Source organism: Protopterus annectens, chromosome 1.part1, assembly GCF_019279795.1.
Source record: "Protopterus annectens isolate FY-2018-M chromosome 1.part1, PAN1.0, whole genome shotgun sequence".
NCBI lineage: Eukaryota > Metazoa > Chordata > Ceratodontiformes > Protopteridae > Protopterus > Protopterus annectens.
Window position 1 is genome coordinate 309,246,368 of NC_056726.1, and position 17,123 is coordinate 309,263,490.

A 17,123-nucleotide genomic window follows, 5' to 3' on the forward strand; every position below is an offset into this window, starting at 1 on the left:
AATCCGGCCGACTGAAGGGCTGCCTGACGACAGGACAACCCAGTTGTTATGACTGCAGATGCTATCCAGTTTGGACATCTACATTTATGGTAGGTACAAAACTGTACTTTACTTATAATTCATGCCTACACACATGTAACATAGCTGCTCATGTACATGAGTTAATGTATGTGCATGTGTAGCTCTCTTTACCCTGTTTTCAGTAAGGCAAAGGTTTACAGGCCATCAGTTATCTGGTTCTGTCCTACAATCACAACTACGTTTGTTGTGCTGATGATCCACATACAAGGTTCTGCTATCGTTTGGAGTGTATCTACAGGAAGCTTCCTGACAGACCTCTTACCTTTGCTCAATTTGGATAAAGCCAAAATTAATGAGTGGGGGAGACAAAAGGCCAAAATAAGGGATAATTTTTAAATACTTCTCTAATTCACGTGGTGGTGGTGGTGCTGCGGTAGCGTTGTCGCCTCATAGTAAGACTCTGTCCGGTTCGATTCTCAGCTAGAGCGTCTTCTCCGTGGAGACATGCGTGAATGGGCGTACCTTCGTTGAAGGTTGTGCGTCAGGGCTGGTAACACGGCATGTAAAAATCAACTACCAATCATTAGTGGACCGGAGTTCCGCTGTGGCGACCCCTAACCGGGAAAAGCCGAAAGACACAACAACAAATCTAATTCACTTAAATGAATAAAACAGGCTTTGCATCAATATGTATTTTCTGAAAAATAAGTAGGAAACTGATGTCTGGCATTTTAGAGTTTGATGCTGAGTGATTTAGCAGAATATTAAAAATTTTACAAGGGACTGGTCAAGTTACCTAAGATTTCTGGCAACTGAGAGAGGTATGCTTTCTTGTACTTTTTCTTTCAATCGAGTTTCTGGCTAATGTTTGCTAAGAGTCCCTACTCCTCGCACAGCATCCTCTCTGTGAGAGGCAAATGTATGTAAATGTGAGCAATGACTTGTACTGTGTAAATTATGGATGAAATGCTGTAACACAGGTAGGTCACACTTAATCAAAACATGATTCATCATCAAGTCCATTCCCAAGGTTCAGTGAGCAGGTGTCCGATGAATAATGGGTGATATTTTGTAGTTCAGATAAAGTGCATTTAGATGAAAAAAGTACTTGTGTAAATCTGAAAAGAGTCTGAAGTCAAGGTATGCCTAAGCATTGCAAATGAGATATCTGCGATGAACAAGTTAGCCACTATAAAATGCCATGCCTTTAGAAAAAAGTTAAAATGTCTGAGAGGTACAATGTAAAGAAAGCATTGACCAGGCTTTGATTATACAGTCCAATAATATATGCAGCAGAAAAGGAATCAAAGGAACAGATGGATCTTTGCTATTTACTATGCAACACAAAATCTTTTTTTGTCCAAAAGGATTTTCCTAATGCTGGTGTTCTGGTCTTGTGTATAATAAAAACCAATAGCTTCCATCCTGAACATGCTTGTTCTGAGCCCAATCCATGTGCTATTTCACAAATCAAAGATCCCACTTTTGTAGGTTTTGCAGAATATAGTCAGAGGGTGGGTTTAAGGGACATTCTTGTTCCACATGAACTTGGAGGAGATATGCATCTCTCTTGACCAATGTAGTGCTACCACAATGAAGAATGACCTCTCCTCTTGCTATTACTATAATTTGTTGAAAAAAAATAGGTGCAAGACTTAATGGAAACCTTGATCCTGTTAAAAGAATGCATCAGCTCTTCAGATTAGGGAAGCTAAAAATAGAACTTCAACAGTTATCTTTTGATTCAAACAGATCTAGCTCTGTAATCTCTTCTTCCTGGTTTACTATCAAAATGTTGATATTCATTTGGTCCAACGTTCATATGATTGACCCATATGGTCGACACATGAATATTAAGTAGTTCATTTGGTCGACAGGAAGTGCATGCAAATTACCTGTCGACATTGTTGCAAACAGGGCAAGGATTTTCCTTTGTCTGCACTGTTGTGCAATTTCGGAGTTGTAATATACAAGTAGCAGGGGATGTGGGGGGGGTGCAGGGGGGGGGTGCAGCCCCCCCCCCCCTGCAAAAAACTGGTGTTTGTTTGCAGGTTTTTTCTGACCATTTAAATTTAGACTTTTTTCAGTATTTTGAACATTCGGCGTAATGACTTTGATGTTATGAATGTGAATTTCGACATTTTGATAGTAAACCCTTCTTCCCATATGATCTTGAAGGTCCTGCTGTTCAACTTTTATTCATGTAAGCTCCTCTGTGATCTGTCCATGTGGTCTGCAACTGAGTTGTAGTTTCTGGAGATTTAGATTGCTTGGAGTTGAAAACCTAGGCTATTGACTAATTCAAAGATGCACAGTTAGCCTCCTGAACAGAGATTGAGTGGATTCACCCCCACCCTTAGGGAAGCACAACACAGCTTTATTTTGTTATTGGCTGCAGGTTTCTTGATTTCAAAACTGAGAATATCTAGAGGGCATAAAGGATGGTCATAGTCCCTTTCTTTTTTGAAACAACTGCCTTATACGCCAGAGAATGAAGACTGTGGACCCTAACACAGTTTGAGGCATAAATTAGTATGTTTTTAAGGTGATTTAGTCTTTGGACCATGTATGCCTTGCCAGTATTCGACCCTTGGGTCATACTTCCTTTGTCAGGGAGTGCTAGGCCTGTCACTTCTGATGTAAATTATTCCAGGTTTTTTTTGAAGATTCTTTTGAATCATGCTATTTAAGTTGCATATGTAATCAAAGTCTGATTTGGATCTGAAATGGTAAGAGAACCCTGGGATAACAATGAAGTGAGTTACCTCCAGAGTTGGATTATGAGAGAGACTTTTTCCAAAGACTTGATGCAAGTGTGTCACACAGAAATATGTGAGGGTGCTATTGCAATGAATGCTGACATGTATCCTACAGATTTCACAAAACCTCTGCCTACCAGGTACTCTGTAAAGCTTCTGAAAAAGAACTACTACAAGCAGGGTCTTGTCCTTTGGGTTCAACTCCACAAAGGTACTGGTGTTCAAAGCTGCCCTTAGAAAACTCTTGATGTGGGATGGCAGCAGGTGGAGGTTCAAGGATAAGTGACTTAAGATGCAGGGAAGGTACAACTGAGTGCTTTTGCCAGCTACTTCTTGTAACGTACTTGTCAGAAAATCTTCTAGGTATGAATAAATTTAAATACTCCTCACCCTTAAGCGGAGAAAGACTGGTGCTATGTATCCGATGATCATGGGCACCATGGAAAGACTGAAGACAAAGTAGTTAACTGATAATGAGAGCTCGTTCCATGAATGTTATATATCTATTTCTGGGTCTGGTGAATAGATGTGGGGAGATAAAGATCCTTCATGTTCAGAGCCATTAAGGTAGCATCCAGAAGAGTTGCAAGCTGAGCATTCTGAACTTTTTTTTTTAGAGATTTCTTTAGAAGTGTGCTAGATCTAAGTTGGGACTCTAAAACAGACTTTGGCACCTGAGAAACTCTTAAAACAAATCCTTCTCTTCCACTGGCACTAATTTAATTCCGGAGGTTGTGCACTGAATCAGGATGGATATGTTACAGATACAACTGGTTCCTTGTAAAGGTGAAATACACAACCGTGCTGGAAACTCTCAAAATTCTATTGCTGTAATAGGTTGATGTAATCTCTCATCTACTGGTCTGCTGACAGGAGGGAGCAGCTTTTTCACAGCAGTACAGGTTCCAACTTGGAAAATCCAAAGGATGAGGAAGGAGGGTAGTAGAGGAAAGTAGATAAAGGCAGAACTGTTAAAAGGGGATCTACCCCTGGCATCTTTGCTGCCTGGCCTATTCCCTTTCATCTGCCCATGCATATTGATTCTTCACTTGCTGTCTTTTGTAAATATGGCTGTCTTCAAATGCTTTGTGTAAAAGGGCCACTCTGGTGCTGTAATTTTTGGAGGACATCAATAAACTAACATAAAAGAGCTATTTAGCAGACTGTATAGTCTAGCTCTTTTTTAGTTTCTAATTTTTTTCCCCACAGGGAACATTAAGACCAGAGAGATCTTCCCTCTCTAGAAAGTCATTCAAAATCTGACCTCATATCTTCTAGGAAGGGCTGAATCCTAGACTATACTTGTCTTTTAATCATCGTTTCTGTGGCTACACACCGGTACAGATTTCCCCTCTATCATATCCACATATAATGGCATGTTTGCCAAGGCAATCTGCACTAATTTGATGATTCCTGACAAAGTAATTAATGCATTTGATCACGACTTTTGTTTGCCCAGATATTTCCACCTGATACTAGTCATGTGATTTTGGCAGATATCCCCACTGATCCCTAATGTTGCAAAAGCATGCACCTTCTTGTCACACCAGTCAAACACTACTTTTTTTATCCCTTGGGAGTGTCAGGTCCAGGTACTCACCTGCAGCCTGGGCAGTATCACATACATTGCTCCAGTATCTGCACTTGATTGTTTGCATTTCTTCTTCGCTTTCTGGCTTGCTGTGTACAGAGTTGACATACTGGCTGCAATAAGGGAATTTCAAACACAGCCTTAAATGTCTGTAACACTGGAAGGGTAACAAGATATTTTGATGCTTCTATCCATAGAATGTCCAGAATTATTTTTTTTTTACTTGGGTGATAGTACCACGACCAAACCCCCATTGTCATTTTTTTTCACAAGGATGTCTTCTGAGACATCCAGTGGAGAATCCCAGAAGAACTCATGTTGTCTTCATTGATTTCATATCCATTAACAGAGTGACTATAGTCTAAGTAAACCAAATTTTCTTTTCCTTGATTTGAATTAAATAACCTATTTGTTCTTCACCTGATAGGGTATTTCAGGGTTGCAGCAGTTATAGTATGCCTGTGTGTAAGACTGCCACATATTTCTTGGCAAATCTTTGTTGGAGTTGGCAGAAGGAAAAGCAAGGATGGAGGTGTTGGGCAACCACTATTCAGGCATTGGCATAGTTGTCAACCCCACAGAAGCAGTCAGAGCTGGTCTGGTGTGCCTGCCCAAAACTGTCTCCCCACAACATTTAATTTAAGTAAAAGAGGCATCAGATAAGACAGACATTTCATTCTGTTTACTGGGTTCTTGATCTGTAAAGTCTGGTGTTCTGTAGCCTCCTCCTTGAAAATGCATAATATTTATGCATGCTAATTTGTTCCAACATGCATTGTAGTCTTCCACAGTTTGTCAAAAATAAGAGTATGGTAGCAGTGTAGTGCAGGAGAGTCGAGACAACTGGGTGAGAAAGAAGACTGGACTGAGTCAACAGCACATAATACATTTGCTTACTAAGAAAAGCCCTGTGTTGCAGGCTGCTCATGAGTTTATCACAACGCCCATTACCTATTGTTCTCTACAGTTTACCCAAAGTTAAAATGCATGTTTTCAGCATTGAAATCTTGCAGACATCGAATGGTATTCATAGCTGAAGGCATGACAGCACAAATCATTCTGCACAGATAAGTCAACTTACACTGCGTCACTACTAAAAGATTCATAGTCAAGCACATTGCTAGTAACACTACAGCTGAACGCCATAATAACCAGTACCAATTCCAGTTGCTGTTTGATAAGGAAAGCTAATTACAGCAGTGCTAATATAGCTCATGGCTCTACCATGATCATCCACTCCCTACATTTAATAGTAGAGACCATACATTCTGCACAGAGCCATAGATACTCCATGCATACAAACAGACGTATATAAACACAGGATTCAAGCATTGAATTTGTCCATAGTCAAAAATGAAACCAGAAAAGGGGATCCCATCACGTGAGTAAATCGTCTATAAGGAAAATGAAGTCAGGGAAAGCAGCAGGCTCAGATGAGGTCACAGCAGATATGTTAAAGATGTTGGGTGAGATAGGGAGAAATGGCTCTGCTGATACTTATAGCAGTATGGAGAGAGAGGTTTATCCCAGATGATGGAAAAATAAGTACACTAGTGCCAGTGCTGAAGAACTAAGGGGACATTCCCAGCTTTGGCAGTATAGAAGTATCAAACTCCACTGACACTATGTGAAAGCTCCAGACAGGGTGATTGATAAATGAATACAGAGAGTCAGATCAGGATGCAGCATGAATGGCCCGATGTTTGCAGTGAGACAGAGAAGAAGTTAGAGGTGAAGTGTGTGTCCAACTGGGCATTCTTAGACTTGGACAAAGCATATGACAAGGTCCCAAGAAAGCTGATTTGGGCAGTCCTGCAATGGTTCAAAGTCTCAAACACTTGTCATATTAGTGCAAACTATGTAAAAGCACCCAATGACTTGAGTACAAACACTGTTCAGTCTCTCGGAGGGGTTCCCATTGGGAGCGGATGTGCATCGGGGTTCAGTTCAGAGCACACTGCTGTTCATACTGGTGATGGACTACATTAGCAAATAGGTCAGAGGGGACAGATCAACAAAGTTGTTGTATGCAGACTATGTGGCATTACAAGCAGACTCTGAGCAAGAACTTCAACAAAGGATAGAGAAATGGAATGCAAAACTAAAGGCACACTGGATGAAACTGAGTACAGATAAGAGAGTTGTAATGGCAGCAAATGTGGGGGAAATTAGAAGATGAGTTGCAATGTAAAAGAAATTAGTGGAACAGGTTAACAGCTTCTAAAGTCTGGGAAGGGTAGTTAAGAAGGGAAATCTGAATGAGGTCAAAGGTAAAATCACAGGGACTGCAGTCAACTGTTACACTGTCAGGTGTAGTATACGACAGAAGAATGGTGTGATGTCATTTATATATATTTACCTTCAGCATATGACAGGGTCCTACACAACACTGATCAATTAAATTGCAACTAGGTATTGATTTATTCTCTAAGATGGATAGCTGCATGGTTTACCAACAGGATGTAACAAGTATCATATAGCAATTGGATAGATGAAATTCTTGGGTTACATTCAGGGTGGCCCACAGGGCTCTGTCCTAGGTTTAGATTGTATCTTTCAGACCTCTCTCTTTCATCGGAGGTGTTCTACAGTGTGTATGCAGATGACCTGAAATTGGGTAATCTGATTTACAAACATGCCCCATCGGTAATGCACGTAAAGAGCTTGACTAAATTGAACCTTTGGGCCCAAGGAAAAAAAATGTCGAAACTAAGCATATGAGATTTAGGAGACATAAATTGAAAGGTGAATATTTAATACAGCATGCAGTGATTTGAAACTGTAGATTAATTTAGGGCCATGGGTATATGGGTAGATCCAGCTTTGAGTTTTTCTAATCTTATCGACCAATTAGTTATTGATAGTTGTAGAACTATAGGTTGTATAAAAAGGTTTATAAAGTCTAGGAAATTAGAAATGATGAAGTTATTGGTTCTAATGTAATTAACAAACAAACTTGAGTGTGGAATAACAATTTGGAAACCTTAAAAGAAAACAGGCATGAGTAAACCGGAAGGAGTAGAGTGGAAATATACCAAGAGCATCCATGGATGTGCATATTTAAGTTATTATGAAAACAAATCTGAACTTGTACAGTGCCTCTTATAGATATTTAAGAGAATATCTTATTCATTTATTTAGGGCATTTTACAGACAACTGTCTCTGGAAATGTTTGGGGTTATCAAAGTAGTAGAGAATCATCAGACAGCCTATATAGAAGATTATATAGGAATGAGAAGTGTACTAACTGGCTCTCTGAGAGAGCAGCTAATGCAGGGAACAGACTACCAAACTACATAAAACCAAGCATTAGTGGAAATATTTTTAAGAACAGCCTGGACACTTATGGGAATAACTGTTTTGGTATACTGGCAGGCCGGAAGGGCATTAATGCCCTTGCTTGAAATGTTTGTATGTAAAGAAGTTGAAAACTAAGGTGCACAAAACAGTGATGTGACCAGAACTACTATATGGTACAGAAGCCTGGGCAGTAAAGGCAGAACAGTTGAAGCTAGAGGTGATTGAGATGAAGTGCCTGAGATGGGTGTTGAGATGCACACTGTGGGACAAATGAAGAAGTGAGGACGTAAGGGAAGAAGCCAAAGTAGCTCCACTTGCAGAAAAGATCAAAGTGAACAAACTATGGTGGTTCAAGCACATATGCAAAAAAGCAGAAGACAGTCTGGTGAAGATGATTTGGGACAGACGGGAAGAAAATGAAGAAATGAGGGCATCCAGCAAAGAGGTGGATGTATTGTCTGAGAGAGAACCTGCAATGGAGGTAGGAGAGCGGCATTGAATAGAGAGAGATGGTGACAGTTGACATGACACCCCATCCGGTGTAGAAAAATGGTGGGAAAGGGGTAGATGTGTCTAATAAATATGGGCAATGTCATTCACTGATCATCCACTGCATGCACATAACCTATGTACATTTACAGTAAGCTGTCATGTACAGCAGACTCGTAGAATACACTCATGCACTTGTCACTTATCGCACGCACTTCACTGCACTATTTACTCAAAAGTTGGTCTGAGCAGAGTGAAGCTCATGCTTCGTTACCATTTGCAGATTCTCTCCCATTTGAAATGAATAGATGTACAGTTATGTGCAGGTGCAATGAAGCATTATTTTATGCTCTACCATGTGTGTGGAAATTTCCCAATGTAGATCCTCGTCATGCCTCTCAACTCTACAGATTTTTGCAGAATGTCCAGATTTTTTACTCCTATTTTTGGTGAGTTTCTCATACAATTGTGTTTATCTGGCAAATTTATTGAGGGTTGAAGTCAGAAAGTAATGACACATTTGAGTTTCAGACTTCACACCCTTGAGAAAATTATTGCTAATACAAAATGTGTTCTATCAATTTTCTAAGTTTGTAAGAGCAAGATTTAAAAATTGGCCCTATTTGTGGGCCTTTGCCCCCCCCCCCCATTATTGATGGCTTTGTCCAGATTTCTTGGTCTAAGAGGTTGAGAGTTATGATGCCTGTGAATGATAGTACCATGCAGTTTATCCTGCAGAGCATAGCTATCTGCCTGTTACCTCCAGAAGGGACAAATACCACAATAATTGGGGGGATACTCCAAATTGAGGATACTGTTTAAAATCTTAGTACTATTAACTTGAAAAGTTGATGGAAAAGAATATGAATCAACTTGCATTTTCTGAACTAAAAAGTTCAACTCTATGATTGCCATTATTAAGTGTAATGCGCACCTTTTCTCCCATAATTGCCAGTTTTAGGAGGAATTGGGGGGGGGGCAGATGCATTTTGAGCCAAAATTGGCGACCATCGTGAAGATCAGGGAGGGACTGTTAATAGGCATACTGCAGAGCAGTGCACTTGAATGTTAGTTGATCTCATTAATATAAGCACCACCCCATCCCTGACTACCATAGTTACAAGTGGCAGTAACCTCTATTGGTGCATGTTTAGTTCATTCTGCAGTAATCAGCCTGACTAAGTGAAAAGGGTTGAGTTTTATTTGCACTCTTTGTAGCAGTTTACACAAGGGCGCACTCTGGAAATGTCAATTTAATATTTGTATCCTGCATAACTTGTTTGACACAGTCGTCTGGAAAACAAAGGATGCCAGAACTGAGTTAGTTTCTGTTAATGGCAATGAGGCTGCTCTTGGACATCAGTCATAGAAGTGTTGTTCTGAGGGAGACGGTAATTTGGAAACACTATTCGTCTGGTATTGGCAGGATCTATCAGTAGTGGGTGCAGCTGCTAACAGTATGAAAAAGTAATTTTTTGGATGTGTGGTACAATCTGAGTTAATGATCAATAACTTAAGATGAAATATCAGCCTAATGACTGAGATATTCAGTCATGATGAAGCTGAGTTACCAATACACACTAAAGCTTTCTTTGCAGATTTTAATTACTGTTTTGCTCTCATCTGAGAGTGCATGATCAGGTGTTGGTGATCCTCACATTAACTGTATGATGTCTGTACTTGGTGTGTTTCTCTACAAAATAACTGCCTGAATCCTTTTCCTGAGCAGACTGCTTCACGTTTTTACCTGGATAAAGAGTAAAAATCCCTTATTCACTTAATCACAGTATCTTGCAGTTGGATGCCACTTTTTGCAGACCTAAAATGAGTTAATGTAATGGTGAACATACCGCTTGGGTCCCCCTTAGTTTGATTTGTAACCAATTCCATTTTATTTTTCAGTGTTTACACTTTTCCATCAGAATGGATAATCACAGGAACACACAGAGAGACTCTGAATTGTCTCTTGATGAATATTCTACTCCCAACGATGATGATGTGCCATACAGTGATGATGAAACTGATGACGAACTTGAAAGTCCACTTCCACATACCGAGCCAGATCAAAACCGCATCAACAGGGAGGCAGAAGATGGGCAAGAAACACCAAAGAAAAAAAGTAGGACTTTATATTTTGTGTGTGTTACTAAATGTGATTGCAAAATTTCTATTTGTTTTTGCCTCTCGCTAAATTAGGTTTGCGTTACCATGCCATATTTAACTTGCCTTCTGTTTTACCTGTAAGAATAGTATCCCATTGCCTTCTAAAACCCCATAGTAGTTTCAGCATTAACTCTGTACCATCTGATGAAACTGAATTAATTTTACTTATCTGATTCCTATTTCATTGGTATTATGTTCCAAGGTTTTAAAAAATCTTTTAGTATATATTTTTTAATATATTTTTAGTATATATATTTTTATACTTCAATAATAGTAAATATGATGAGTTTTTATTGTAACATTGCGTCAGCATATTAATACGCAGTGATCTGTTATTAGATTTATTAGCAAGCATCATACATCTATAACAGTGGTTGAAGTTATTTTGTTTTGTTTTGGCTTATGCTTGAACTACTGTTTGCAGTGCTTGGCCATGACTGGGTTAATGTATTCTTCAGCTTAATTATGCACTTAATTAATGTTTTAATTATATAATGAAGTGTGTAATGATTTGATCAGCTGATACTGTTTTAGTATATAAACCTTGCATGCATACAAGTAATTGTATCTGAAGAAGCTTGCTAGCTGCAAGCGAAAGCGCTTATATTCATTTTTATTCATTCTTTGGAATAAAGTTTTCTACTGGAAAAGGTGTTTTCGTGGTGTATCCTGATTAGTTGCTTCTGGTGACTTTATTGATTTTGTTTGCTACAGGATACTTTAGGGAGTTGTGCGGTAATTGCTTTCTGGTTTCTAGTTTCAGCATTATGTTACTATTTATGCTCGCATACCTGAAAAGTAACTCCTAACATGGTAAATGAATGGTAGTGTGGATGTTAGGGTAAGAACACAGTCTAATACAGAGTGCGAGAGATGTATTTGCACCAAGAATCTAGAATCCATGCTCTCTCTCACTCAAGACAATAACACGGAGACGGTTGTCAATGAACTCACCACTACATATTTACATAGTGCCACACTACTCATATGCATACCACTACTCGTACACGTAGTACGCATCAAGCACACAAATCCACGTATGTGGGGGTTCTCTAGAAAAACTTATCAAAACACCAGTAACCTCCAAAACACAAGTCTTATACAGTTAACACATTCTCCGCAGCACCCATGAGACACAGCAACACCAGTGTCTCACCCACCAATGCCATAAGGCGCAACACTTAAAAAAAAAAAAAAAAAAAAAAAAAAACCTTTTCTTGTCATTGGAAATTCAATAGTGAGATGCATGGATGTCCCACTCACCAGGTTGGACAAGGAGAAAAGTCAATCAGCTTCACCAAATCACGCATGCACTCAGGTCTCTCGGCAGCAATTACCTTATGACTCTCATAGTTCATGTTGGTGTGAATAACCTGAGAAGAGATACATGGTCAAGCTCTCCGAGTATGTTTCCCAGGCTGGTATGTCCCTAGTGAAAACAGTCCTTGAACCAAATAAGGAATCTGATACAAGAAAAAGAAAAATAATCTGGTTCCACACAGCAGTGAAAATCAATATGTCTTTTATTGTAGTAAGGTAAGCGCTTTCTCTGAATAACATCCGCTTCATCAGACCAACAAAGAAAGAATAACGGTTACATTTTTAAACACTAAAACATCCAATCAAAAATCAGAAAAAATGTGCATCTTAGCTAAAAGTCATGTGCTAAAATTCATCTGTAGAATATATAGATCTTTAAAAAAATTGAATAAAAACAGACTAAATGAACAATATGTACTTAAAAATGGTAATGAATACAATAGTAAAAAATAATAAAAGATGGACTATTGAAATATATATGATAAAATATTAAAAAGAGAAATCAATGCTGTAATGGTCGTGCTTTAAGTAAGGGTTTCAGGGAAACTCTGTTTAAACCAGGAGGTTTATCAGCTTGAAAGCACAAAATCCATTTCTGTTCCCTAGATTCTGTTCTATTATTTATGTCACTTCCTCTCTTGGCACTATGCAGACTCTCTAGTACCATAAAGCTAAATTTATGTTTTTTACCCTCTTTAGCTACATGCAGTGATAGTGCGCTGGTTTCTTTAACATTCCTAATATCCCTAAGGTGTTCAAGTATTCTGTCCTTAAACACCCTGTTTGTTTTCCCTATGTAAAATGAAAATCAATAGCAACAGCAAAAATAGACATTTTTTATTCGACAATCTGCATAAAAAGCAGTATCTATCTTAAAACCCAAAGTGGGACGTGTGAAATGATTACCAATGTGTATATGTGTACAGGCCATGCAATTCCTACACATATATGTACCAAGTCTGTCAGATACTATAGTTGATTTAGTATTAAAGGATCGATAACAGAGCGGACTCTCTTAAGTGATCTATTATTTCTAAAAGCAAAATCTGGCTGTCTGCCAATGATCACATTCAACTCATGTACAGTAGACAGTCAACTGTTTCAGATGAACAAGCAGCATATGCAAATGCTGTTAAAACTACCACTTCTATAGAACCCACAGAACTTTTGCCCAATGTTCCTATTGTTCCTGTTAGTGAGGGAATTGTTTCAGAAGCTAACCTAAATACATCTGTAGCTACTGTAAGCAGTCACTCTGATGCTAGCACAAGCACTGCAGCTGTTGGACCTAAAACAAGCATGGCTTCCAGTGAGAGTTTGAATTCCACAAAGCAGGCCTCTGTACTATCAGGCTCCACCCGTGGTCATTTTTTATTGAAAGAACCCTTGCCTATAAGTGGCAGATCGAGGAATTGCCTGCAAAATCATTGTACACGACTACACAGCCAGAAGTACGAAATAAGGTCAGGAAAGAGATGCAAACAATTTCAAGGTAGAACATCCAACAGTCCCTTTGATATATGGTCTATCCAAAATACATAAAAGTCCTTCAACTCCACCTATGCGCCCTATAGTTTCAGGCCAAGGTTGAGTAACTGAGCCACTTTCTATCTTTGTAGAAAAGACTTTGCATGCTGCCTTGGCTAATTGTAGCACTGTTTTAAAGGATACCAAGAGTTATTTTAAATGAGCTATATAAACAAAATGAAGTTATCTTAGGACAATGTTTATTTGTTAACTCTGGATATTGAATCATTGTTCACTGTTATACCCAATGAATGGGGAATTGAAAATGTCAGCGAATTACTGTGCGAGAGAAACACCCCTGATACTAAGGTGACACTTATTTGCACACTTTTGGAAATCATCCTAAAAACAATGTGTTTATTTTTAATGTTTATTATACACAAAAAGTTGGCATAGCTGTGGGCACAGCTTGTGCTAATAGCTACGCCAACCTACCCCTAGCAAATTGGGAAGCTAAACATGTACTTTTGAATAATGAATACCAGGTTAACATCAAATGGTATAAACGTTTTGTGGATGATATTTTTTTGTTGTGGCATGGCTCAGAGCAGCAGCTACAAGAGTTTCTTTTATACTTAAATCAGTTGAATACTTTCTTGAGTTTTACCTATGAATATTCTGATAAAGACGTAGTTTTTTGGATGTTAAAGTTACTAAAAATAATTTATCCACTGTGTCTATTACTTTGTATAAGAAAACTGTTAGACTAATGTTCTACACTATGGCAGTATGCATCCGAATCATATGAAATTTAATGTGTTGAAAGGACAGATATTTCGAGCTAGGAGTCTTTTTAATGATGATGATAGTCTCATTGTTGCATTACAAACACTTAAACAAGAATTTTTAGAAAGAAGGAACTCCAGTCCGCTAATGATTGGCAGATTTTTACGGTACTGTGGTGCCAGCTCGATGCCCAATGTTCAACGAAGGCATGACCATTCACGCATGTCTTTTGAATGCCACTCAACCGCGGGGAGGACATTGCAGACTCCACACAGAAGGCGCTCCAGCCGAGAATCGAACGGGAGAATCTCTTGCTGTGAGGCGACAACGCTACCGCTGCACAACTGCGGCTTCATGTCTGTTATTAAAATAATGCATTGAATGCAATTTTCTACATAATTTAAGCATTCAGTTATACAGTTATAAAATTGCAGAAAAACAATTGGAATAAATTTCAAACCTAAATTTAACAACTGCAACTATTCTGATTTCAAAGAAACATCAGCGATATTAAAGACCATATTAATATAATATGGTCAAGACCTGTATAAGATGACCAAACAACAAGATGGTTTGGATCTTCTTGGAAGGGTCACTGATTGTTGGTCAAATATTATGCTGGCCACATTTCTGATTGACTTTATTTCACAAAGTAATGACTGTACATGAGCACACTTAGCAGAAAAGAGTGTAATGGTTTGTAATGTAAATAATGCGACCATAAGCAGCTACTTCTTTAACAAGTTAGTTTACAGAATAAAACACCTAAAAAGCATTCCAAGCTTGGTTCTGTTATTCTTATCTAATTTTTTTCTTAAAAGCGTTAGAAGTAGTGCCTATAGCTGATGCAATAAGGATGGTGTTCAGAAATAGTTGAAGGGATGTTGTGTTCTTTATTTGGATTTAGATAACCTAAGGAGGAAAAGGAGAAAGCCTGGAAAAAATCAATAAAGGAAATCCAACACTTAAGAAACCAGCCATGCTATAATGCAATGTATAGTTCACTTCCAAAGCAAAATGGTACTATGCAACTAAAAGATGTACCAGAGAATGTGGGCCTTGCTTGCTTTCACATGAAATAGATTAATAAAAATGTGTCTCTAGTTTTCTGAAGGGTGAGTTAAAGGTAACTCTGGGACATGAGGGAGGACAAAGAATTTATGATGTAGCTCATAGTCTGAGGCATTCAGAAAGAGCTAATGAAAAGCTTAGAGTCAAACCATGATCAGTGAAAATGGAAAATAAAAATTAGAATTGGAAAGTCACATAAGGATGATCAGATCTGCAGACAGGTCTTTGAACCCAACTATACACACTTCTTTTTTTTTTTTTTAATAATTTTATTGATTTTAAAGAAATATAAAAAATTACATGTTCTTTTAACATAGATATTTACAATTCAAAAAGTGTTCACATAAGCATTCACATAGCAATGTTTAACAAATAAAGTGAAATTACTAAAACTATATACAAAGACATCCATTGAATATCATTAAGTTGCCTAGTATTTGATTATTCCATATATATATATATATATATATATAAAACATGCAGAGAGGTTGAAATTTGATTTATATATCATCAATCTCTTTTCAACAAATTCTGTAGCTTAACCCATATGATAATTATAAGTTTTTCTAGATGTCATAGTTGCAGTCTGCAATTGACAACTTCCATTAGAATTTTCTTTAAATCATTACAGGAAGGAGGGGATTCAGATATCCAGTTTCTTGTTATAGTTTTCCTGCCTACTGCCATTATTGCCCAAAGTAAGGAATGTTTAACTTTTTTACACAACCAGGTACGGTTGCGTATTGAAGAGTACTAATAATTTGGTCAAAATAAAGTTCTGTGAATATTGCTTGTAGGAGTTCTTTAATGTTTTCCCAAAATATACTTAAAGCAGGAGTCATAAAACATATGGTTCCAGTCAATGTTTGTGTTAGACTTGCGTCTGTTGCAAATATTTAGTTTACCATTAATTTTGTTCATTAGTTGAGGAGTGTAGAAGGATCTATGTAAAAATCTCCAGGAATATATTTTCCATTTAAGTGAGAGTGTTGTTTTCTCTGCAGATTCTAATATATTTGATTTATCTAGATCCCTTGGAAGTGCATTATTGTATAAAAATGGTTCCCAAAATTAGCAGGACAACAATATGTTTCTTCTCTGATAAGTCTGTATATAAATGCCATGTTGTCTGAAAAAGTTTGTTTATGATGGCCTATACACATTGGTAATCATTTCACACATCCCACTTTGGGTTTTAAGATAGATACTGATTTTTAAAAATATCTCCAAGGGTGGCCTAATGGTTAAGATGTTTGCCTTGCAAACACAAGGTGCAGGGTTTGAGTCTCACAAAGAATAATTGCCTAGGCTTAAAATGGATTGCAAGAGCAGTCAGCCTAGTACTAATCTATGCCCTATCTATGAACCTTATGCAGATTGTCAAACAAAAAATGTTGTCTATTTTTGCTACTGTACTACATGCTTTTCATTTTACATAGGGAAAACAAAACAGGGTGTTCAAGTATAGAGTACTTGAACATCTTAGGGATATTAGGAATGTTAAAGAAACCAGTGCACTATCACTACATGTAGCTAAAGAGGGTTGTTGTGTCTTTCGGTTTTTCCCGATTAAAGAACATAAATTTAGCTTTATGGTACTAAAGATTCTGCATAGTACCAAGAGAGGACGTGACATAAATAATAGAACAATCTAGTGAACAGAAATGGATTTTGCACTTTCAAGCTGATAAACCTCCTGGTTTAAACAGAGTTTCCCTGAAACCCTTTCTTAAAGCACAGCCATTAAAGCATTAATTTCTCTTTTTAATATTTTATATATATTTCAATAGTCCATCTTTTATTATTTTTTTCTATTGTATTCGTTACCATTTTTAAGTACATATTGTTCATTTAGTCAGGTTTTATTCACTTTTTTAAAGATCTATATATTCTACAGATGTATTTTATCACATGGCTTTTAGCTATGATGCACATTTTTTCTGATTTTTGATTGGATATTTTAGTGTTTAATAATGTAACTGTTCTATCTTTGGTCTGATGAAGCGGATGTTATTCCGAGAAAGCGCTTACCTTACTACAATAAAGGACATATTGATTTTCACTGCTGTGTGGAACCAGATTATTTTTTTTTCTTGTATTCTCTGGTATGTCCCTAGCCTTGAGCAGCATACTATCCTCACCTGCCACAGCATAA

General features: G+C 37.7%; 1 protein-coding gene across 5 annotated transcripts in view; it reads left to right on the forward strand.

Moving 5' to 3' along the window:
* Positions 1-17,123, forward strand: part of ATP8B1 (ATPase phospholipid transporting 8B1) — a 1,573,644-nt gene that overhangs the window by 645,582 nt on the left and 910,939 nt on the right. For 2 of the 5 annotated variants that reach the window (XM_044074782.1, XM_044074792.1), the window contains one exon: positions 10,064-10,280. In XM_044074782.1, coding sequence (XP_043930717.1) covers positions 10,085-10,280 — 196 coding nt within the window. In that variant the 5' untranslated portion in view covers positions 10,064-10,084. Of the gene's footprint in view, positions 1-9,480; positions 9,553-9,595; positions 9,629-10,063; positions 10,281-17,123 lie in introns of those variants that run through there. The other 3 variants (XM_044074774.1, XM_044074800.1, XM_044074808.1) reach the window with 3 other exon arrangements.